Raw genomic sequence first — 24179 nt, 5'->3', positions numbered from 1 at the left:
GTCTTTATCAGTTGCAGCAGAGAAGCCAGAGGCTGGTCTGCTGCAGTCTCAGCTCTGATTTTACAGTCATCCGTAATTTGGAGCGTGGAGTCTGCAGACAGAGAAGTTAACAACGATTGTGACAGAGTTCCATGAAAAACATCTTGGGACAGGAAGATGATTAGATAAAATATAACGAGGTTAATAAAAAAGAGGGGGGGGGGGAGAGGATAAATATATAAGTAAACTGTTGAAAGTCCTGTCTGGGGAGCCGTGTAGCACAGCAGGTGTGCTGGTCCTCACACTTTGGACTCTGAGTGCAGGTGCCGACAACATTCAGATATTGCACTAATACTTCCAGGGTGGGAACAGCAGCAGAGAAAAGACAAAGTCGAATGACTTCCCAGACTACAATGGCTTTTGTTCTGAGGTTTATTTCCCTTCAGACTTCATGTGTGACCTCCTGGTATGTGGGCCAGGTGTCTGGGTTGTTTGACCTGTACATGCTGGTGTATACTGGATTTGCTGCCTGTTCAGTGAGTTCTGCACCAGTAGCCTGGCTGACCTAAAGGAGCTGACTTTGGGCAATTAGAAAAAAATCTGTATCTGTCTCTATATACAATTTTTTTAAGAAGCAATATCTCTTAACCAAAAGCCAAAGAGGATTTATCTGCTGCTGCAGTAATCTGTTGTCGTGCCTTAGTGCAGGCTAACATAGGCACTCTAACTGAATGCTATAGGTCATAAAGCTTTTGGCTAACTATAATTAAAGAGGAAATTTTGAAAAATGGACATCGATCTTTAAAAATGATCCACTTCACAGTTTGCTCCTGGATTTGCATGAAACACAACTTACTAAAAAGTTTCATATTCTGCCAAATATCCTTGGCTAATGCTGTAGGTAACTTGAGAGCTTAACATAACCCTTCAAAACAGTGCAACTGTACAGTGCTATTACAACAGAGCGTCCATGTTAATGGTGACATACTGACATTCCTGATGTATGTATATAAAGCTGAAACAAATCCTAACATCTAGTGTGTGTATACAGTTGCTTTTTAGTTTTCTAGAAAATAGAGAAGGTCACTTGATTGACCTTCTCTACTTCACAGGTCGTTAAGTTTCAAATAGATGACCCTCTGTGTTTTGCTCAGAGACCTGAAGTAAACTAACAGTTTGCAGTCTTGTGAAAACAAAATGGTTTATTTGCTCGAGGCAGAACACAGGAGAGATTGAGGTGCTGCCAGTGCCTGAGGCCCTTGCAGTGGCAGGCTGGAAATACATCCAGATGATCTCAGTGGGGGATCTGGGGCTCTGTGATGAAGAGGAAGGTTGAAAGAAAACCCCAAGGCTGTTCCTGGTTTGACATGCATGGCAATACTTCCATACATCAAGCATGGTAACTCATCCAGTCCCTACCCTTACAAAATGAAGTATTAACCAAGTACCTGACAGCGCTGATCTGTGTGTCCGCCAGTTTATCCAGCCCCTGTTTCTGAAAAAGGGGGAGATCCCCAGCTCTAGCTCACCCCTCGTCAGCTGTGCCCCCGAAATAGTGAAATACAATGGAAGCAAAGACTTCAGCCTGGGCTCCGCAACATGAAAAGGATGTTGAGGTCCTTGAAAGCATCCGGAGGGGGGCAACAAAGCTGGTAAAAGCACTGGAGGGCATGTCCTGTGAGGAGGCGTGAGGACACTTGGGTGGACTTGTCTGGAACAGAGAAGGCTGAGAGGTGACCCCATTGCTCTCCGCAATGTCCTCAGGAGGGGCAGTGGAGAGGGAGGTGCGGGTCTCTGCTCCCTGGTAACCAGTGACAGGACATGCAGGAACAGCACAAAGGGGAGGTTCACACTAGACAGAAGGAAAAATTTCTTTACCGTGAGGGTGCCCAAACACAGGAACAGGCTTCCTAGCGAGGTGGTTGATGCCCCCTGCCTGTCAGTGTTCAGGAGACATTTGGATAATGCCCTTCATAATTTGTTTTCACTTCTGGTTAGCCATGAATTGGTCAAGTGATTGGACTTTATGATCTTTGTAGGTCCCTTCCAACTGAACTATCCTATCCTATCCTATTTTAAAAACAGCTCACAGAAGCTCTTAAAGCAAGAGGTTTCATTATGAATCATTGTTTTGGTACGGAGCAGCATTCAGGATGAGAGCAATATTTACATTTAAATCGTAATTACCAGTTTCTGTGATGCAGTTGATGTAAATGTTCCTGTGGGATTTAAACCTTTTTGAGCTTTGCAGTGGCCATAACGTAGAATTCAAGCATTGTGCAAATAAAAAATTGTGGTTAGCTTCATATCTAAGAAAGAAAACACACGTGCATATTTTATATTCAGATCATCTGAAGAGAATTAATTGCTTGTCCGGTGTAGAACAGAGTGTAAAAAGAAAAATAAATATTTGGAGCATGTTTGTTTAGATGTGATCATATGTACATGAAGCCATGTATTCACAGTTCAGCTGCATTTGTTTCAACGTGCAGGGCTCCAGACTTCATGTTTCACACATTGCCAGTTGTATGTCATGATGCCTGGCAGCTGGATGTGTTCGTGTGCCGTGTATGTAGCGGAGAAGATGTGCATGGGAGGTGAACACAGGGTGTGAGGGCTGCACTTCACCCCAGGACAAGGGGAAATGAGGCATTGTTACCAAGCCTGGGGTTTTACAAAGTTTCATCACACTTGATGTCTGCCCCAATCCTCTAGCTGCAGAAATCCAGTAACTATCATGGAATGCCTGACTTTGTGTAAAAAAATGAAGAATCTAGCCTTAGTAGATGCAGACAAAATGAAAAACAGGAGTCCTAAGTGCATCCTCACAGTATTTTTCCAGTTTATAAATCAAGCTCGGATTGACTGTATATAGCTACAGGGTGAGAGCTGCATGGTGTGTAAGTTTTGATTGCTTGGGTTCGGTGGTACTGATGAGGTCTTCATCTTGCCCCACCTTCCAATCTGATAAAGGATGCTGTGAGTTGCTTGTAGGATGATTGGGAAAGTGGAGAAAGGAACGATGTACTTGCAGGGCTCATGCTTGATCATAAACTTCCTCTGGGGGAGAGACATTTTTTAATATCAAAAATATGACTCCCATATTCTTGTAAATTGCCTGTTTCATATTCAGGATTTATTTTTTTCTCCGCTAAGCTTGGCAAAGATCCTGACCTTCATTGCAGCTTATGTACATGCCAACTTTCTGAAACAAAACAGTTTAAGTTACTGAAATGCCAAAAAGTGTCAGAACGAGTTTAACAGGTGATAAACACTGTTTTCCTATTCTTGGATAACCAAGCTTCTTGAGCCTTTCCAGAGAAAAAGACTTCCACAGGCTGCGAAACATAAAAAGAATTCCATTGAGAAACATTAGTGAGTTTAAAAGGGCAGGAATGTGAGCTCTTTGCTAATTGCAAGCACTCGTATGGTAATTAGGAAAATAACAAACAGCACTGACACAGCTACAGCAGCAAGGCAGGCCTGCTTCTGTCAGGCTTCTCAGGTGATCTTCTAAAATGGATATTTTGAGCGCGTTTCAGTCTCTGCGCAACCTAAAATTATTCAAGGTCAAAGGTGTATTCATTTAAATATATATTTTTTCCCTGGAGGAAGACTTGGTTAATTTGTTTTTTAATGGCTTTAACCTTTGTGAAGGCTGTAGGAAGTTCCTCCGCAAATTCCAGAAGTCTCTAAGGAAGGCTCCCTGCAATTCAGTGCGATAACAAAATACAAATCTCGGGCACAGTTATCAGCTGAATTCGGTGAGCTGTCACACTTCCCCGGTTCCTGCGTGTCATTTGGCTTTTATCTTGTGTGTGATTCTCCCTGGGCTTTCTGCAAGCTGCCTCGGGTGGATAGGTGATTCGTCCAGGCCCTTTTGATTGAGACTACAGAGTGGGCTTTTAGGCTTTGAACGTGCCATTTCAATCCATTGCTTCTCTTTTGAAATCCAAAGGAAAGACGCATGCAATGTCCAGAAAAAAAAAAACAGGCTGTTAAAAAACAGATGAAAATAAACTATTTGCCAAAGTTGCACTGCACCCAATTAAGGAAGCGTTGGCCTGAGCTTCCCAGATTTGTAGAAAGCAGAAAATGTCACGCAGCTGGAAAGTAAGCTTGCTTTCAGCCACACTCGGTGCTGTGTCTGCCTCGTGCTCTTGACCCGAGAGGACGTTCTTCCTCCAGACAGTGGTGGTGAGAATCCCCCATCTCCACGGCACCTGCAGGGAGCTCCACAACTGCATCCAGGCCTCACGGTGGGACTCCCGGTGGGTCCCCAAAACCAGGAGGTTGTCCTGTCTTTTTTCTGTTTGCCCAGGATTCCCACATCAAAGTCAAATATCAGCCCCTTTCCCTTGCATTTCTGTAGGTTAATTTGGGTGAGGACCACAGAGGCAGCACAGGACTGTCTTTTTCTCAGTTTCTTGTTTCACTTTTCCGCAAAATGAAGGGCTGCTGACCAAACTTGCTGCGACTGTTGGTATCTGAGATGAATAAAGGGAAATTTTCAGTGTTCTCGGCTCCCAATATTTGTACTGTTGCAAAAGCTACGCCACAGCAGCAGCTTATTAACAACGCTCTTTCCTGAGCATCTTCAAGAGTTCTGGGGAGAAAATCCACACTGGAAAAATTAGATAAGTAAATGAAAATCTAAAATCTAATGCAATGAAAAATGCTTTTGTTTAGAGCTTATAACATCGCCTTCTTTTTGTTTTCAGGTGTGGCTTGATCTTTTGAAGCCTGTTATGAAACAGATTAGAAGTAAGTACTTCCTTACTGACATTTATTATGTTGGTTCAAGAGCAGCCGAGTAAGTGAGGGCTCTGTCAGTTGGTACCTTTATCTTCTCAACGTCCTTTACTGAATTTTGTTTGGATTATTTCTTATTTCTGTTCTGACCTTGAGAGACGTGTGGTGCTTGCTGTGAAATTGTGTCCCAGCAGCAAGTTCTACAAAGCACACAGACATTGAACGCCTCTGGTTTTGCCTTTTATGTTGACGGGGCTGAGCCAGCAGCAGATTGAGAAGGTTTTGTCAGGCACTAGGAGCACTGAGGTAACGAACAGTTTTGCAGAGAAAAAAGCATGCAATAAAGAAGGATTTGATGGAGCACACGTTCCTGAAGGGTAGCCGTAATCAGGATAAAAGAAAAAGAACTGGAAGAAGTTACTACTGGGAAGGAGCCAGCAAATTTGTGGCAGCTAACAGGGGCACTGCTGCAGCACTTGGAAATGCCTTAGACCCAGAGGAGAAAATGGCTGGGCTTGGGAAGTCAGGGAACGTTGCGGTGGGTGGTGGGAGAGAAAAGGGAATTGTACATAGCCATCAGCTTTGGGAAGAAAAGTGAACAGGAAAGGTTTCGGTGATTCTGTTTCCCTGTCAAATATCAGTACTACTAAGGTCTTCATTTCTTGAGCTTTACCATTAAGTTTTCCTAGGTGCCTTTCTGGTCATTTTAGTATTAGTATGTTCTCTGGAAACCCTCCCTCTCATGCGAGAGATGCATTGCTCCTTTTGTCACCGGCCTCTGTTTGTGACTTACTCTATTTGTAAGAGTCAGAACAAATGTGCTGCTGTTAACACAGAAGTAGTAATTTGCTGCTGGACTTGAAAAACAGGCTGTATTTAGCTCCCTCCTGTTCTGAATCAAGGGTAATAGACACACTTAGTATATTTTATTGGATCAACTGATATAATTACTAGAACCAGACTTGGTTTTGGCAGAGTATCCCTCCACCAAGCGTCTGTTCTATTTTATTGTGCTTATTCATTGTTCTATTTCATTGTGTTTATTGTTTTATTGTATAAATTTTATTTTGTCACTTCTAAAAAACCTGAAGAGCATCAAAAATAATGACAAAGGATGGGAGGTTAGTGTGTGTATGTATGCACTGCAGATTCCATGTATCCCTTGTGCATCATTCTGTGTCATAAAATTTGGCCAGCATGTTACAAACGTATCACTAACTTCCTTTCATGTTTCCCCTAGGACCGAAGCATGTTGTTGTAAAATTTGTGGTAAAATTCTTCCCACCTGACCACGCTCAGCTGCAGGAGGAATTGACAAGGTTAGTAGTTGTGTGACTGTATTTTTTTTCTGTTAAATTGCTGGTGGGCGGAGGGCAGAACATGGGATTTGAGATATAGGGTGAGATGATGGGATCAATGCCTCCCTCTCAAAATTAACTTGATGTTATTTCCCCACCATTGAGTGACCTTGGGCACTCCTCTATACTGAGGGACACGTGTGACTCTGCGCTCACATTTGGGACAAAGTTGTTCGGCAGGAGTTGCCAAGTTGAGGCAGCTGGGGGACCCTATTCATGTAGCCAGTGCAACTGCCAAAGGACTACGTGGCTGGAAGTGGGACTTCAGAGATGCAGAAATGGAAAAGAGAGGGAATAAAATGAAGAGGAAAGTAGTCAAAGATAGACATGTATTTCTTGAGGATAGAATTCCTTAAGGATGTGTTTATTTTCAGGCTCTTTAGAAACTTGATTTAAGCTCTAAATTTCACGCTGTGTTGGCATGGAGAGATGGATCGTATTTCTCTGTAAGTCAATACATATACGAGGGACCTACTAAGGTTTTTCCTCATTAGCAAGGCCTTTCTTTTTAGTCAAAAACGCTCCATTTCATTACAGTATTTTGTCACTGAAACTTGTCAACTCTTTATCAGGTCTACAGTTAGTAATTAGTTTTGTAATTACATTTTTTTCTGTTCTGATTCAGTATTTTCATTATTAGTTTTTACTTTTAATCTTCCCATAAGGTGAAGTCATCTTTTGCAAGGAGCTTTTGTATCTGCATAACCTGCTTTATAAAGAACAAGTCCACCTTTGTGGTGTTCTGTGTTTATCTCTGTCTTGGTTTGGTAATAGAGCAATGGAAAGGAAAAAAAATGTTTCAAAACTGTTACTTGCTTGGGCAGAGGAAAAGTGGAAAAGTAGGAAGAAGGAATATTTTCTTGAAAGACTGAGTAAAAATTGTAAAGGAATGAATGAAAATTCACATTGTTATGTTACTAATTAAACATTCTGTTTCTGAGTAGATATTCTGCATATCAGCTGCTTAGAATGTGCGCTGTAAATTGATTTTTGGTGATCTCTTTCTGTGCCTGGAGACGTGTCTCTGAATTTTAATGACTTTTTTGGTTAGATTTTAAATGTGTGTGCTAGGGACCTTGAATGTATGTACACAGCAGCGTGTAAGATGTGAAAGAATTTCCACAGGGAACCGCTTCATCACTTGGAGAACAGAGAATATAATATTATTGTGCTTTATTCTTCAACTAGGGTGAATTTCATATGGCAAGGCAGGTGTCTGGAGGTTTCAAAAGGATGTTATTTAGATCTGCTATATTATTTCATGTACGGTGTCTGTTAGCTTCCATACTCTCAACTCAGTTCGCAGTTTTCATTTAATTACCTTCATCCCATTCAGAAACTCACTGTTCAAATGAGAGCTTCTCACTGAATATATTAAAATACAGTAAATTAGTAAAAAAAAATAATACAGAAATTAGTAAAAAGTGTTGAGATCCTAGTATGAATTCCCCACAGGAGCTGTGGTCATTGGAAGACTTGTTAAGATGCTTGTCCAATTTGGGTTACATACCAAGTGTAGGGGAAATGCCCACTATTAGGTCATTTTTTTTTCTAGAGAAGCATTTGTTACGGAGTGGAACTAAGATATTTTAAGTCCTATAGAAGCTAGAAGGAATTTAAATGCTAAAATAGTGTTGTGGACCTGTGATGTCCATGCACATAGGCTGTTGATGCAGAATTGCCCTACGTGGCTTGTTTAGAAGTGAATATGTTAAATATGGCTGGTGGTGATTCAGGTAATGGGGCTGCAAAGTATCAGAGCTAGCTAGAGTAGTACAATGAAGATCTTGCTCCTCATTTCCAGGTGAGTGCCAAGGTGGAAACTTTAAAGTTCCCCTTCTGTTCTACAAGAACTTAGCGATAACTCTAAATCACCGGTTTATCTGGCGTTTCTTCGTACTTACAAGCAGGTCCATTATCTTGTGCTGCTTGTGGTGCAGTTGCTGAGCACGTAATAGCTGTCACATTTGCTTCCACTGCCACTTCCAGATCTCATTGATCTGGTTAAAATAGAGAGAAAAGGTGAGAGAGAAAGAGAGATACCATGGTTCTGCATAGCAGCGACCATGTAAGACTCTAATGGCTGTAATACAGTACCTGTTACATTTTATTTAGCCTCTAAACTTAGGAAATTCAGATCGCTTCTGTAGATGCCAAAAAGTGAAAGGAACCTGTTGAAAAAAATGGATACTTTTCCATCTTTCCCTCCTGCTTCGTGTAACTCTTTGTTCGTGTTTGTTTTGCAGGTACCTATTTGCATTGCAAGTGAAGCAGGACCTGGCACAGGGAAGGCTAACGTGTAATGATACCAGCACTGCCCTCTTAATCTCACACATAGTACAGTGTAAGTTTGCTTCTTTCTTATTTCCAGGAGGATAAACAGGATAAATTGGTTGGGCGTGTTTTGCTGCATTACCTGTTAGCAGCTGGTAGGAGACAGGCTTAAGCCATATGGACATTTATTATATTTCCGTATAATAGCATTAAAATACAGAAAAATTACTCTCATAAATAAAAACGAGCTCCTGGACACCAGATTTGCATTTTTAAAGCATGTGTTTGATGGTCTGCCGTGAATCCTTTTAAAAGCAAACTTTGCAGGCAATAGCAAACAGGATGAATTCTCCTGAATTCCTGCATCATTATTTATATTTAACCTTGTATCATGTCAGCAGAGCATTCAAATTCCTGGAGATCTGTATGCTGTCTAGAGAATGTAATAAATAAACATGCTTAGAATGCCAGACTAAGGCACAGTCCTACAAGGAAACTGATAGGGGGGAAAAAAAGAAGTAGATTTTAAGCTTTTATTTTTAGTTGCGAAGTATGCACAATTAGAGTGTTCAGTGGAGTCATACATTAACTTTGTTTACCATATGGAAGCTTCTTTTAGCTTCAAAATAAACACTGCCTTTAGAAAGGAAAGACAGTGTATGCTTTCCACTTCAATACTTTATTGAGAGGGTAGGAAAAAACACTAGTAGCATGTGTGATGGTCGTAATAGACCGTTGTTTTGAATGCTCATTGTACAATTCAGTATTGCATATTTCCAGTGAAATGCTGTTGTGTTGAAATTGCAGTCAACAAAGGTCTTCAGAAGTTCTTTTGTGATGAATAAATAGATTTTGTGATCCTTTGTTTTAGTCTGAGTGTTAGGTTAGTTTTTCATCAAGTGCTGTTGAAAAGGCAGGTATTGCATGGTTTTCTGTTTGCCATGGTCATCACTGCCCAGTGTGATTGAGGAGCAATAAAGGGCTGTACAGCAGCCTCTATGAAATTTTGTATGCCTCAAACCATTTGAAAACTGAATATTTTTGCAGCAGACTTAAAAATATATATATAATCCTTAGCTAGCAAGCTTTTTGTGTCTTAGTTTTTCCTGTTATGGTGTCCAGCATGCCAGCTGTAGTTCTTTCCTTGGTTAAGCTAATTCTAACTTTCTCTCATCTCAGGGAAAAAAAGTCTTGATCGTTTTGGGGAAATTGAGTATCATTTGTTACACTGCATTCTAGGAGGGCGGGTCTTCCTACTTGATGTCTGTGCACATAAGAGATGCCGGGGAGAGGATACCCTAATACACATGTCTGTCATAGAGATGCTGCTTTATGATCACCCTCTCTTGAACTCTGCTATTCTGTATGTGTTACATTCTGTATGACTTCTACTTAGATCTTAGTTCATGTCATACTCTTTTTGATTGCTCAATTAAATTCTTCACTGAGCCATCTCCACTTCTGGTGCCTGAGCTGCTGAGTGCAACCACTAGCTTGTTTTCCTAAAGCAGCAACCTAAAAGGATAAAATCCCAGGATGTCCTTTCACCTTTACAAGCTTTCTCTTTCCCTTTCCCATCCCTGCATAGTCAAAATTAAGTTTTACTGAGTGTTTTCCAAAATTCCTCCATCATACACTTGGCCATTCCCCCCGGACATGGCCATGCAGGCATACAAGAATCTTTCATTTTAAAGTGTACAAAAGTGTTGTAAAAAAAAAAAGAAAATCACCACCATTGCTCTTATGCTGCTGAGATGCATTATACTGTTGAATCAAGTAATTTTCCTCAATTCTTGGAAATGATCGTGGTGCTCTTGAAATTGTTGTAGTTCTTTGTCCCCTTTACCCGTGAGCTTGATGTGCAGATTGATTTCTGAATTGTGATTTTAGGAATCAAGTAGTACTCTCCTTCTGGAGAGTAAGGTAAGATACTTCTGTACTGAAAAAAAACAAGCTTTTCCCTCTTGTCAGAAGGAGAGAGGCAAGAGATTCATATGCAGAGGTGAGAAGGTACCCACAGAATCTGACCTGACGCTTTGGGAAGAGAGATGTGGTGCCTCATGGTGCCCCTGTGGTGTTGCTCCCCTTGCCATCTCCTGACTGCAACTTAGACTTTTTTTTTTGATGTTTTTTACCCACCCCGTTTTTGTGTGACAGTGTTTGCTGGAAACCTGAGCTGGAACTTTGTGACCGTCTCATTTATTCATCCATTTTGTGTCTCATGAACATTTTTTCTATGAAAATTTGCTTCGATAAGAGTCCGTAGCTGTGTCTTACCCACATGGCTGTCTTCTGTATTTATTTTCTCTCTGGCTTATTATTCAGGAGCTAAAACAATATTACATATTTGTCTGCAACAAAAATAAAACTTGGCAGCTGATAAGAGTAATGATATCAAAGTGGAAGGATTGAGAATGTAGGAGATGAGGTATTGTATGTGTTATCAATGCTGTGCCTCCTAGCAGTTTCCATGGGGGATATCTGATTCCAAGCACCTTTATATGATGTATACAAGCTTATGCCAATGTTATAGCCTGGTTTTTGTTTTATGAAATCTAATATGACAGCAAATAGGTTTCTGTTAAATTAGCATGTATATTACAGAATGAAATTTTTATTTGAACCATTCTGTTTAAAAACACCTTAAAAGCATTGTAGAAAGTGTTAGAATTGAGAGGACACTTTGATACGGCGAATGTAAAGAAGACAGACTGATTAAAGGGAAAGAGCCGAAATATAAAGCATTAGATACATCAGAAGTTCTAATGCAGACAGAATACAGAGAGTGGTGTAAAGCACTTGCAAGATAAGAAAATGGGAGCATCAGCAGGAATCAATCTTTGGCTAAAACACAGGAAGATTTTAAAGACGACTTATATGCAAGGCTGATAATATTCAAAATACAACTCCCTATTTTTCTAGAGGGAGTGCTACTGGAGAGAAATTTCAGATGGAGAAGGAGGTTTGGGATGAGATGAAGGAAAAGATGCTGAGTATGAGGTCAGAGAGAACAAAATCAGAAGCAATTAGAAAGCCCAGAGGACAATTTTGATAATGGATTTGCAGTTGACAAGTGCAGAGAACATTATAGAAATCATGTAGTGGTGAAATAAGTCATACGTATACTTGGCTCCAAAGAAACCCCTACAGAAGGTGGTATAAGTACATCTGTGTACAGAAATCTGCAAGGTGTGAACTGCATTTTAAAGAGTCTAGGTCCATGCCATTTGAGGTGTTGCAAATGTAGGCAGGCTTATGTCCTTATTGAAGAGGAGAAACGTAACTTTTTTGAGTTAGGGTTAAAAATGTTCCCTAAAACTTTGAGTCACTGAAGGCAAGTAAAATTGGAATAGAGCTGTTTCAGAGATGGGGATGAGAGGGACCATTTTACGAAAGAGAATGATCAATTTCTCTGTGGTGTGTCTGTAGCCACATGTCTCAAGATGCAGATGGGATGAGGAAAGGGGATGAAACCAGGCAATCTCAGTTACCAACTCTTCTCCACCTCTGACCTCTGCAGCCTATTTGGGTTGAAAGGTTACTTCTCTGTCATTCATAGATGCTTTGGTCCTCATCTTCCTTGTCTACATGAGTTTATTGCTCCCCCGTCCACATTTGCAGGTATATCTGCTAACAGGCAAACTTGTCAGAAATCAGCTGCAGTGTTTTAAGCATCTTCTTAAACTTTTCTTTTCTCTAAACTGGCTCATTTTGAACAGAACTGGTTTAAGAGATCATTTACACGGGCAGAACTGAGGTGAGGATGGGGCAAGGATCTGAGCTTGGGTCTGTGACATCCTACGTTAGCCGTAGAATGATACATCTGACTGCAGCCTGGGTTTAATCTGAGGGAGCTGCGTTTTAATTTCACCAACATTATTAAGGTAGCAGCCTTTGTTGTAGCATCATTCGTATTATTCCAGCAGGTCTGCAGACAGCGGCTGCTACCTCATTCTGTGCAAAGGCTAATAGCAAGATTTTTCAGAAGCATTCCAAGAATAGCAGGCAACAAGATAGTAATCTGGCACCCACACATAGATTGCCTGGCCCGCTACCCCCTGAAAAAAAGGAAATCTCACTGAATGGGCTGCAAAATGGAAGGTGGGTGTGACATACTGTTGCACACACGTTATTGAATAACTGCAGCAGATGGGAGCAACTTTGAGGAGGAGGGAGTCAGAATGTGTCTCAAACTGCTGCAAAATTAGTGGAAGACAAGTGTTTCATAACCCCCTGAATTTATGCATTCATTCAAACATGTAAATAAAACATTCTCTTCAGATTTCCCCCCAGAGATTACAGCACGGGGCATGGGCATGGAGAGAAACTTGTGCTTGGCTGCTCCGTGACAAGGCACCTGAGCACCACCTGCATAAGAGAGACGGGTGGGTTCTGCCGGATTAGTGCTGTTCTCCCTGTCACTCCACTTTATCCTGCACACAAGTCAAGGCAACACTATGATGGCTTCATTTGACATACAACATCTGCTTACCTGCTTGTGGTGGATCAGAGGAATCCTTGGGCTGTTTCTCACATCTCAGATATACACACATAGATGAGAAGGGAGGAATGCCTGGAAGATAAAATAGTGGGAGTCTGAGCCATGAAACCATGGCACGGCTTACAGCAACCTGTGATTGCTTCTCTGCCCTCTTCCCAGCTATCTGCACCTTTTTGGATTGCCTGAATAATTGACATTTAATTGAGTGTTTTAATAGACTTTTCTTAAAATTCTCCATAGCTGAGATTGGGGATTTTGATGAAAACATAGATCGTGAACACTTAGCGAAGAACAAGTATATACCTCAGCAAGAAGCACTAGAAGACAAAATCATGGAATTTCACCGTAATCACATGTAAGACTTTTTAAATTATTAGCCTTCTTTTCTTTTAACATAATTCTAACTGTAAATAAATGCTAGATTGCAAGTACAAAAGAAATTTGAGCTTCTGGGTTTCTTAAAGGTTACTTCTCAAAAAACGTCCAAGCCTGTGAATTTCCTGAAGGTTACAACTGCCTTTATCCCATCATCATAACAAGATGTGTAAAGAGCAATTGATTTTGATATTCATTCAAGCATGTCATTATTTTACAGTCTATTTCATCCAAAATGATTCACTGATGATTTTGTGCATGCAGGTATGATTGCAAATGATGACTGATCAGTCAGACACTTGTGACAGTAGACTTTTTGATTTCAAGGACATTGAATGTTGTCTTTTCAACTTTCCATGCTGTATTTAGAGATGGATGAAGAAGAGGTTTAATGACAGTTTTAGGAAAAGCACAAAGTGCTTGCAGAATTAGGCATTTGGAGGAACAGCATTCAAGGTGACAATGCTTGGTGTCCCAAGGCCTGGAAAAAAATAGAATTCAAAAAGAATTAAGAATAAGACATATAAAGTTGTTTTTTTTTTTTCCTATTGAAAATCAAAAACACTTTAAGACTTGAACAGTTTCATTTTGACCTAACTGGAATTAGAGATGAGTGGTAGGGAGCTCTACTGCAGTAATAATCAGAACTTTTGCACAATTTAGTTTTGAGGAATTTAGTGCTTATGGGTTCCCAACATTTATGTTAAGATACTCATGTCTTCTGTTTTACTTTCATTTTGGTATTGCATTCACTTTTACAATGAAAAGCATCCGTAAAAACTTCTATTTATTGATTTTTTTTTTTAGGAAATGTTGTTTCAGTGAAAAAAAATAGAGTAAGAGTGAATTCTGTTAATGGCTCTAAATCCAACTGAGTCTCAGAATTGGAGTGATCAAAATTTCTAATAGGAAATTTCTAGACTGTAAAATCTGTGGATTTTTCTTTTGTACTGGTCTATACTGAGATAAAGTTGTTGTTCTAGCTGATAAAAAGTCTGTGGAGGTAGAAAGAACATAGAGATGTAATACCCCTGACAGGTTTCAGTCTCTGTGATAAAATGTCTCTTTGTTCTCTGGAGGACCTGTTGATCTCTATTAAAAGGTGTGAAGAATCTGTGTGTCTTTTCTGTTTTGTTTCTCAAGGGGACAGACACCAGCAGAGTCTGACTTCCAGCTTTTGGAGATTGCCCGTCGGCTGGAGATGTATGGAATACGCTTGCATCCAGCCAAGGACAGGGAAGGGACAAAAATCAACCTGGCTGTTGCCAACACAGGCATTCTGGTGTTTCAGGTTAGAGCTGCTTGGTGTGTGACTTAGCGCTTTACAAGGCAGAGAAATCTCTTACAGCAATAAGAATTCAAGGTCTAAACTATATCGGAAATAATTTGGTTGAGAAAAATGAGGAATTTCCTTTTTTTTTTTCCCAACAATAACCTTAAACCTTTTATAGCTTCACTAGATCCTTATCTTCCAGGGACTTTTACCTTGTCTACACACACAGGCTAGAACTTGATCTTCAACCACGATATGCTGTTCAAAATGCAAACTGATCCACAGCTCTCAATACGCAAGTTGGTCATGCTGACACCTCCTGTTTAAAGGAGCAGGCAGGTCTTGCAGGCATGGTGTATACTAAATGGTTGTGAAGCAGGGACAAATAAAACAGACGGAGCACAAGGAGATGTTGGAAGTAAATGCAAGCTTTCTGTAGTTATTTTTTCAATTTATTTTCAAAGTTTTTACAATATTGTTAGCCATTCTGCCTTTGCTGAGTCCATGAATCCTACCTCTTTCACTAAAAGACCCAAAGCAGTTTTCCTTAGATTTCTTTCCTCTCCTCTCACGCCCTGGTCAGCCTAGTACATGTTCATGAATTATCATTAACAGTTTAATCGGATTTTTGTTCTCCAGTGCCTTTTAGGTAAATAACAAATCGGGCTTTTACAGTTGTGAAGGTACAGATAGTCAGCTGGTGTAAACTGCTTTCACTTTAGACGAGCTTATGTCTACTAGCATCCTAAATGCCTCTTTCTGTACCGTGTTAAAAGCAGTAAGTGAACTGTTCTTTAAAATGTCCATTGTTATAAGCATCAAAAAAGACTACTCGTTTTGATTTGACTGACATCAGTTAAAATAGTACAGTGTTTCCAACCTTGAAAAGTACTTTTAAGTCCTCCTATAAAAAAAAAAAGCAACAAATGAACCCAGAAATGTCTGACCCAAATGCTCTGAGATCTAAATTAAAAAATAAGAAATAAAAACCCTGAGCAGCTAAATGGGTTGACAGTACAGCTATAAAACCGGAGCATAGCTTTAAACATAAGAACATGAGGATCTTGTTAGAAATGCCCACAACTCAAATAATTGTATGTTCAGGCCCTTCCCTGCTCCCCCACAGTATTTTCATCAGTTGAATTAATGAGTTGCAAAGCTTTATAAATTCAGGCTGTCTTACAGCTGAAAGAACGTATCCACACGAAACAGCGTGGGCCTCGCTGGATCCCAGCAGACAGCTGGGATCCTTCCTTGGCCTGAAGGCCCAAGGCCTGATTTGTACAGCTCTGAAACTCAGTTGTCTCCTCTTGTCGTGAAGTCTTCGAGACTTTCAAGAGGGTTTTGCTGAACTTTCAGAAAAGCTTGGAAATCTTGCTGGATCGAGCTCCAAGACTGAGAGCTGAGAAGGAAGCTGAGGTCGGTCTCTGACCAAGCAATTGGAGCCTGGCCCTTCGGCTTAGGGCTTCATTCAGGCAGTTCGTAGGGTGCGAGCCATAAGCTCATCCGTTTGTCATGGATATGGCTGAGAGAAATTGAGATATAAAGACCTCGTTAGAACAACATCAGTATAAGATCAAAATAAAGGTTCACTCACAAATGGCATAAGCAGTAGGCCCACAGACTTACTTTAAAGCCTGACGTTTATTTAGAAATCAGTGTTGGTGCTGCTGAATATTGTAAAGGAGGTTAGTTATCAGACTCTTAGACAGCAGATTGACTTAGCAGAAATCATCACACTGTCACTACTCCTACGTTTGTCTGGTGACGGTGCCCAAATCAACATGGGTTTCTGCATTTAGCTATCCTCCAGTCGCTGTTCTTTGAAATGTCTGCACTGTGCTGTAGGCATACATGTCTTGAAGTCTTTGCTGAACAAACTGGTGTAATGAATATTTTAAAACAATGCCTCCAATTCTAACGTGGAGACTCCTCTCCAACAAAGAAAGGCTGAGAGAGTTGGGGGTTGTTCAGCCTGGAGAAGAAAAGGCTCTGGGGAGATCTTGTTGCGGCTTTCCAGTACTTAAAAGGGGCTTATAAGAAAGGTGGAGAGAAACTTTTTACAAGGGCATGTAGTGAAAGGGGTAATGGTTTTAAACTAAAAGAGGGTAGATATAGATTAGACATAACAAAAAAATATAATCTTAATTATGAGGGTGGTGAGGCCCTGGCACAGGCTGCCCAGGGAAGCTGTGGATGCCCCATCCCTGGAAGTGTTCAAGGCCAGGCTGGATGGGGCTTTGGGCAACCTGGTCTGGTGGGAGGTGTCCCTGCCCATGGCAGGGGGCTTTGAACTAGGTGATCTTTAAGGTCCCTTCTAACCCAGACCATTCTGTGATTCTGGAGCATGGGGCTAATGATGCAGTGGCTGGGAATTACTAGTATTCAGGAGAAATTTTCTCTCAGGCTTGGAATTAGCTTTTGTTGTGTATTTTTTCTGAAAAAGTATTTTCTGGCTTTCAGAAACAGGTAATTTATTTAGTTTCCTTTTACTTTTGTTGCTCCCTATGAAAGGTCAAAATAGGCTATCTTGTTTTGCAGAACGATACTGGATTGTATACTTTCACATCTAGTCAGTGGACCTAGTCCTATAAATACGCAGGAATTTAACCATAACTTCCTGCCTTCAGTCACACCACCAAATGCTTATGGTTAAGAATGTCTGTGGGTGTTTGCACTACCAAAGGAGGAACGATAAGAAATACCATAACTGCAAGTGAAGTGATAGATGATTAATGTATGGCAAACTTTCTGTAGTGGTTTTGATTTCTCCATTCAGGTCTGTAATGCTTTAACTCTTCTGGCTTTGTCCTCTGCAGGGTCACACCAAGATCAATGCCTTCAACTGGGCTAAGGTCCGAAAGCTGAGCTTCAAGAGGAAACGTTTTCTTATCAAACTACGACCTGATGTGAATGTAAGTTCTTGTCAGGAATGTATGAAGCTGACAAAAGGTTGTTTGATGAATTTCTACTTGCAGATCAAGCAAGTTTTTATCACCTCAAGATAATTTTTAAATTAATTGCTTTTGTTCGTTGCTGGTGTGATACTGCATGCAACAAACTGGCATCTCAGGTGAGCAGTCCCAGCTAAGGAAATGTAAACTGAATGTCAGAGTCTTCTTCTGACCGTGCCTCTGGTATTATATCAGGGTTCTTAAGTTACAGTATGTAAACCACCTCTTCACATTACTGTTAAGAGCCCTGCTTTATCTCTGTCATAGTTGTCAGAAAAAGGAAGTTTAAGCAATAGCTGTGATATTGCCAGGCAGGCCAGCGATGTCTCAAAAGAGGAAGGATAGGGCCTGTTAAGCCTGAAAGCCAATGAGTCAGGAAAAATCCCTTTTTGTAATATAGCATCTCTGTAACGTGTTTTGCTTGCTTGCTCATATTGCAAATGCTCTCTCAACTTTCAGAGTTCGTTCCAGGACACTCTGGAATTCCTTATGGCCAGTCGAGATTTTTGCAAGTCTTTCTGGAAGATCTGTGTGGAGCATCATGCCTTTTTCAGGCTGTTTGAGGAACCTAAACCAAAGCCCAAGCCTGTTCTTTTTTCTAGAGGTTCATCATTTAGGTTCAGGTGAGACCTGCTTTCTTCTTTCCAGCTTCGTTGCCTCCCCATTTCAAAGTCACATCCATAATGATCAAGGATTAAACCTATCATTTTCAGCTCCCCTTTTTGAAGTTGTAGTTTGTTCCTTTATATTTTCCATTGCATCTTCTCAGCCAGAATAGTGCAGAGAACACTGGGAAAAAAAGCCTGCATTCGTTTTGTAGTAGCTGTTGTAACATAGCTTTCTGGAGGTAAGATATGAGCTGTATTGGTTCCAGCTGGTTTTACACAAAAAAAATGTGTCTTAAGTAACACCAGCTAGCAACTCTTCAGACCCTCTGCTTTTAGGATAGAAGCTAATGTATCAGCTTCTTTAAGAAGCTGATATAAACTGAGCAACCAGAAACCTCTTCTTTGATGACATAAACTGTCAGTACACTGTAGCTGCCTTGCACAAATACATGGTAGATATGGCCATTCTAACTCTCTTCCCACTTTGTTTCCTGCTGGCAAAGTAAATTAATTAAGATAGAAAGACCTATATTATGGTAAACAAGCTATTAATTTTTAAGTTTCTGCCAGAATAAATGGAAAAATGTAGGTGCATTCTACTTACCTCCTGTTTTGGAGAACAGGTTTTGCCCACATCCTGCATTCACAGTGATCTGTGCTGCATACACGTGGTTACCTTTTTCAGACCTTTCAGTAATTTAGTTGAAAGCCTGTAATGAATAGGAAGGGTTTTTCCTCTATTGAACATTCTTGAGGTGGAGGTTTCCTTTACCGCTGTCAGTTCCCTGTGGAGTTTATATCTTTGCACAATAGGAAGTGCTGGGCTTTCTCACTGCATTTTTATGGCATGTAGCAGAAGGGGAGAGTGCAAGTTCCACCCTAAATCTCTGCAGAAAAATATATGTACATTTAGTTGATGCAACTGAGCTATGAAATACATTTCAGCAGCTTTCATCTTGGTTGCAAGTTGGAGGAAAGGCTGATGTTTAACTCTTGAAAGGATTCAGTAATGTTTATTTGATCACGAGAGTAAAACTTAACCCCTACTTTGTTCTCTGTTGTGGTGACTTCCCAGTAATGTTGTATTCTATAAAGGGAACAGAACTGAATTTAATCAGATCCGTAATCACATCGTAAGGTACCTCCACAGCAAAAAAAAAAAAAAAAAAAAAAAAAAAAAAAAAAAAAAAAAAAGAGGTAACATGCAAAAAGGTAACAGTCTGTGTGTATATGACCAGGTCTCCTTTCTTACGATCTTACACGAGTTTCTATTGAGAGTGACAAATAGTTTTCTGGTTGCTGTGACATCATATGCAGACCACATACATGTTTATGATGACCAGGTAGTATATTTTATTAAATGTGACAAATTCATTGTCTCAGATTAGTAATTTAACTGTGGTTTTCTTCCAGTGGACGGACTCAGAAGCAAGTACTTGACTATGTTAAAGAAGGAGGGCACAAAAAAGTACAGTTTGAAAGGTGAGAGGAAAATAAATGAGCTACTCAAATACATATATATATATATAAATTAAAGTAGTGGTTTCCAAGTAGTTATATTCTAAGAGCTTAGCACCACTACAAGTGAAAAAATCCTTCTTTGCTAGTTTGACAGCTTGTCATTTGTATAATATCCCTTTGGTCCTGAGTATTTTGGCAGAAGTTTGCATAACCTATAGTTTATTTAAAATCAATAGTCTTCAATTTGTTTTTCAGCAGTGAATGCTCTTCCACTGCAGGTAAATTCCTCTCATATTGATTTGCACCCTCTTCAGTGGGATTTGGTTAATATATGTTAGCAGAAAGGGATGTAAATGGTTTTTAAGTAAGCATATTCACCTGAGAATAAAAGAGAAGGTAATAGGAATAGGTATAGCCAACGTCAAGGGAGAACTGAACTCATCTTGCTTGTAGTGAACTGAAATTCATGACCAAAATGCCACAAAGACCATGACAACAGTTTATTGCTAATGAGCTAATGACTCATGTTCTAGTGATAGACCACTTCTGCTTCAGTGCCTCTCCCTTTTCTTACAGTGGTATGTTTCCAACACATAGCATGTTTAAACATTACAGAAAGGAGCATCTGTTTTGGAGCAAACTCTTATGAAAGCCACTATTCAAAGTTTTTGTTTTCAAGGAGGCATGTGTCTTGATTCTTCTTTGTGGGAAAACTGAAATGGCTTCTTACTGTGATTTTCCTTTTATCTCCAGGAAGCACAGCAAGATTCGTTCCATCAGGAGTCTGGCAACACAGCCTTCAGAACAGCATACAGAGGTGCCAAAACAAGTCAGTGATGTTGACGAAACCCTTCATTGTGCCTTTTAAATATTTCTTGTTACATTACCCACCACAGATTGGTGTTTCGAAACTCTAGGAACATAGGTTTCTGCTCAGTTGCCACTTAAGTGGGAGCTCAGGAGCCCCAGGTGTTTAGGTTCTTCAGATGGAATATGTTAATTTCCGCTGTGGAACAGAGTTGTTTCCAGACAGCAAGACAAGCATAAATGGTGAGCTTGTCTGAGCTGTACTAATGACCACCTGAAAAACTGCAGTCCACAGCGTTACTGCTGGGGTCCCAGGTTGTTGCCGGTAATTGCATTTAGGAAAAGTTTAATTCTTTTCCTTCACTGAGGAGTCTTGGCTGCCAATGACAAAATATTTTGTTGTATTAACAAGGAATGAGATGAATTATTTCCTTGGAGAAAATGCAGCTTTGACCTTTTAAGCCATTATCTCAGGTAGATACCAAGCGTGTTTGTCTTATGTTAATAGTAGTTATGTGTTTGGCATTTACAAATCCGGTAGCCCAATAGAGGCAAGGCTGCAGCAGCTGCATGTTCCCAGGTCCAGCTAGTAGTAAGGCTGAGCGTGTATTTACAATAGACGCCCAAACAAACACACATGTACTATATATACATATATATGCACACACATGTATACATGCAGCCAGCCATATAGGTGAAAACAAACAGAAAACGACACTCACACAAACACAGGTAATACCAGCAGCCTCATCATATTCCACCCTGGCTGATCAGGATGAAAGTCCACTAGCGGAAAATACTTACGTAATACGGATCCCTCTAGTAAGGGTGTCCCCAGGCACACCCAGCCATGGAGTGATGGCTCTGCCAGGACAGTCCCCAGAGGAGCTCCATTTCTCTGAGTAGATTATTGGGGTTATTACCTCCCACCTACCAACGTTTCTCTGAACTCATCTGTGTTTGCGAAGATGAACCTTTTAGCACATAACTTTACATGAAGTAGAGCAGGTAAATGCCAGGTGCAAGCTACTAAGTTAATATATTCAAGAATGTTACTTGCACTTTACATTCCTTGCATTGCTTCCTTTTGATATTCACAGACCCTTTCATTCCTGAAAATCCTATAAATTCAGCCCATGCCAAATATCTTTTAGTATTTTAATATTGCTAAGACAAGCTCAGGTAGAGGGAGCATAACTATTGGTCAGATACTGGCATATTTCTGTTTGCAGAAAAGCCAGCCCCCAAACCAGTGGCAGGTATGCTCCAGGAGCTGAATGCATGGTCTCCAAAAGCTCACGCGTGTCCCTCAGAGCTTTTTCAGTATATGGATGTAGGCCATGCAGAATTTGTCTTACATGTTAATCTTTTCTGTCCCTCCAGCTTCTCAGAGTAGTGTGAACAGGTTGATGTTCTTGGAGTATCAGTGGCTGCTGTAGGGTGCAGAAACACCTCAAATCCCCCTTTTTACATATTGCTGCGTTTTGTCTCCCTTCTCTTCCCTTGCTCAGCTTACGTATTTTCCCCCATCATCTGTTCTTCAGGATCAGAGACCTCTTTTTTTTTCTTCTAATTCATTTTGAATCTTGGGTTACCTCTTCTGCTTTCAAGAGATTCCTGTGTTGCTGCAAGATGTATTGCAAAATTGTGGTGCATAATTACACATAGCCCTTTCCCTCTGGCTCCCTTCCCTCCCTATCCCTCCCCTCCCAAACCTCTTCCCTTTCTCTACCCCTTGCCTTCCTTCTTTATCTTTCCAGAGCTCTAGCTTTGCCTATGGAGACGACAATGATGCTGCAGCAGTGCAGAGCTGCCGGCAAGGAAAGGAATTGAAAGCTTCAACAGAAGATACTGGACAGCACAAGAGCCCTTCCTTGAAGAAGAGCCCAAAAGAAGGTAGAAAGGTGGATGGAGCAGTGGTGTCAACTGTGGAGGAAGAAGAGGAGGCCTCTAAGGACAGGATGCAGCAGAACAGACCTCAGTCACAGCAACCAAGCACAGGTCCAGCTTCCAGGGCTGCTCATGGCAGCAGCACCTCCATTCCTTTCATTGACTGCAGTGATGTAGATAGCGAGTATGATCTCCTCAGAGGACAAATAACCCGGTCATATTCCCAAACAAATGACAATTATGAGGGTGATTTGACCAGTGGTGCCTATATTCACTATAGAGGTGAAAATCTTAATAGAAGTAGATATAGGGATTCCTCAGCCTCTATAAAGTCTTCCCAGTATCTCTCTGAAGAGTACCTTGATGACAACCCACCTAATCTCTCCTTCTACTCTGGGGGAAGCCCCAGGATGCCAAGGCACAGCTCACTGGTTGACGAAATGTTTAGAGGGCCAGGGAGCCGTAGTCCACTGGCCACTCCATTGCCTCCCAGTAGCAAAGGATCAAGCCCTAACATGAGCCTGAGCAGAACTGGCTCTCAGGGTTATGTCTCAGAAAATGGGCATGACTGCAGGGCAAGAACTGGGGAGGAGGACAGCCATGCCAGTAGCTGCCACGGGTATGGCAGATATTCTCCAAGTTCACAGCGGCCTCATGCACAGAAAATCCTAAATCTCTGCAATAAGTCAGCTACAGACCCGTTTATCTTGAGCCAGATATCCTCAACCCCTGGGCAGGAATACAGATCAGAGAGGCATTGTAAAGGAGGCGGGGTGACTAAGATACCTTCTCCAGAAGGCAAAATGATGGCCAATGGTATGCCAGCAGGGGGACAGTCAAAGCAGAGCCCAGTCATGCAGTCGCTGCATGCCAGCGGCGTGATGGATCACATGGCTGCGATCCAGATGATGGAGGGCTCCACCAGCAGTGGGACAGAATCTAGTGATTCTGACTCAGAGATCATTAACCCCTTCACTCACCCCCTGGTGTTCGGAAATCCCATTGTGCTGAGTTCCTCTCCCATGCCCAGAAATAAATATTCCTTTGGAAGCCTTCAGCTTGACGAGGAGGTGGAGGAGGACGTTTCTGTTGGCCTCAGTGATGAAGATGGTGTGCAGGTCTTCAGCTGCTAGGGAGCGAGGGAGGGAGGACCAGTGGGTACCGTGGGGCTCGTGAAGAGTGGCTGGTAATAAACTCAGAGCATGGGCTATTTCAAATGTTACCTGTATACAAACCAGCCAGAGGGAAGGGATGCTGGGAATACAGTAAGGATAAGTTTCAGTGAATCTTAACAGTAATTTATCTGCTCTGAAGGGCAAGAGGAGAAGAAAATCATTACTGATTTAGGTACCTTTCTAAGGCTTTATACACTCAACCTGTATGAAGTCATATTTTAGGTATATATTGTAGCTTCTTTGACACTTGACTAGTTATTTTGACAAAACAAACAAAAATGAGATTACGTAGGTACGTTGTGCTCTTTTGTATGTCTAGTACATTTTTTTTCCTCTCCTGTATAAGGAGAGATAATTAAGAGTGCCTCAGTAGAGTTAGGGGAAAAAAATAAACTTACAGCCAAATGCAGGCAGCTTGGTATTCAAGACCAAGGATTGTTGAAATCTTGAAAAATGGTGGCAAATCTTTTCATAGCAAGAATGTGTTTAGTCTACTCATCCTCATAACCCATTTTATAATCTTAACTGATGAGCTGAAGATACAAATTAGTCATCTGTGCAGGAACAATGACTCTATTGGCTCTTTATTCGGTGAATAAAAAACAAATTGCTATTTTCACAGGCTGATTTGGTGATGGAGATTTTGAAACTCCAAACTCCTCCTTAAGCAAGAAGGAGAACAAGATCAAAGATAAAATTCAAGTTAAAAAAAATAGATTGCAACAGCTCTAATTATGAGTGGTATGAGTATTATTTGCCAGGCAATCCTTTC

General features: G+C 40.9%; 1 protein-coding gene across 12 annotated transcripts in view; it reads left to right on the top strand.

Moving 5' to 3' along the window:
* FARP1 (FERM, ARH/RhoGEF and pleckstrin domain protein 1) overlaps positions 1-24179 on the top strand; it is a 224700-nt gene that overhangs the window by 148370 nt on the left and 52151 nt on the right. For 9 of the 12 annotated variants that reach the window (XM_083851718.1, XM_083851715.1, XM_083851717.1 and 6 more), the window contains 10 exons: positions 4701-4743; positions 5972-6050; positions 8336-8433; positions 13105-13219; positions 14383-14530; positions 17332-17427; positions 17926-18089; positions 19488-19556; positions 20289-20364; positions 22103-22343. In XM_083851718.1, coding sequence (XP_083707844.1) covers positions 4701-4743; positions 5972-6050; positions 8336-8433; positions 13105-13219; positions 14383-14530; positions 17332-17427; positions 17926-18089; positions 19488-19556; positions 20289-20364; positions 22103-22343 — 1129 coding nt within the window. The remainder of the gene's footprint in view (positions 1-4700; positions 4744-5971; positions 6051-8335; positions 8434-13104; positions 13220-14382; positions 14531-17331; positions 17428-17925; positions 18090-19487; positions 19557-20288; positions 20365-22102; positions 22344-24179) is intronic. The other 3 variants (XM_083851708.1, XM_083851713.1, XM_083851712.1) reach the window with 1 other exon arrangement.

Source organism: Anser anser (assembly GCF_964211835.1).
Source record: "Anser anser genome assembly, chromosome: 1".
NCBI lineage: Eukaryota > Metazoa > Chordata > Aves > Anseriformes > Anatidae > Anser > Anser anser.
Note: the sequence above shows the minus strand (reverse complement) of the source record. Positions and strands in the feature narration are given on the sequence as shown.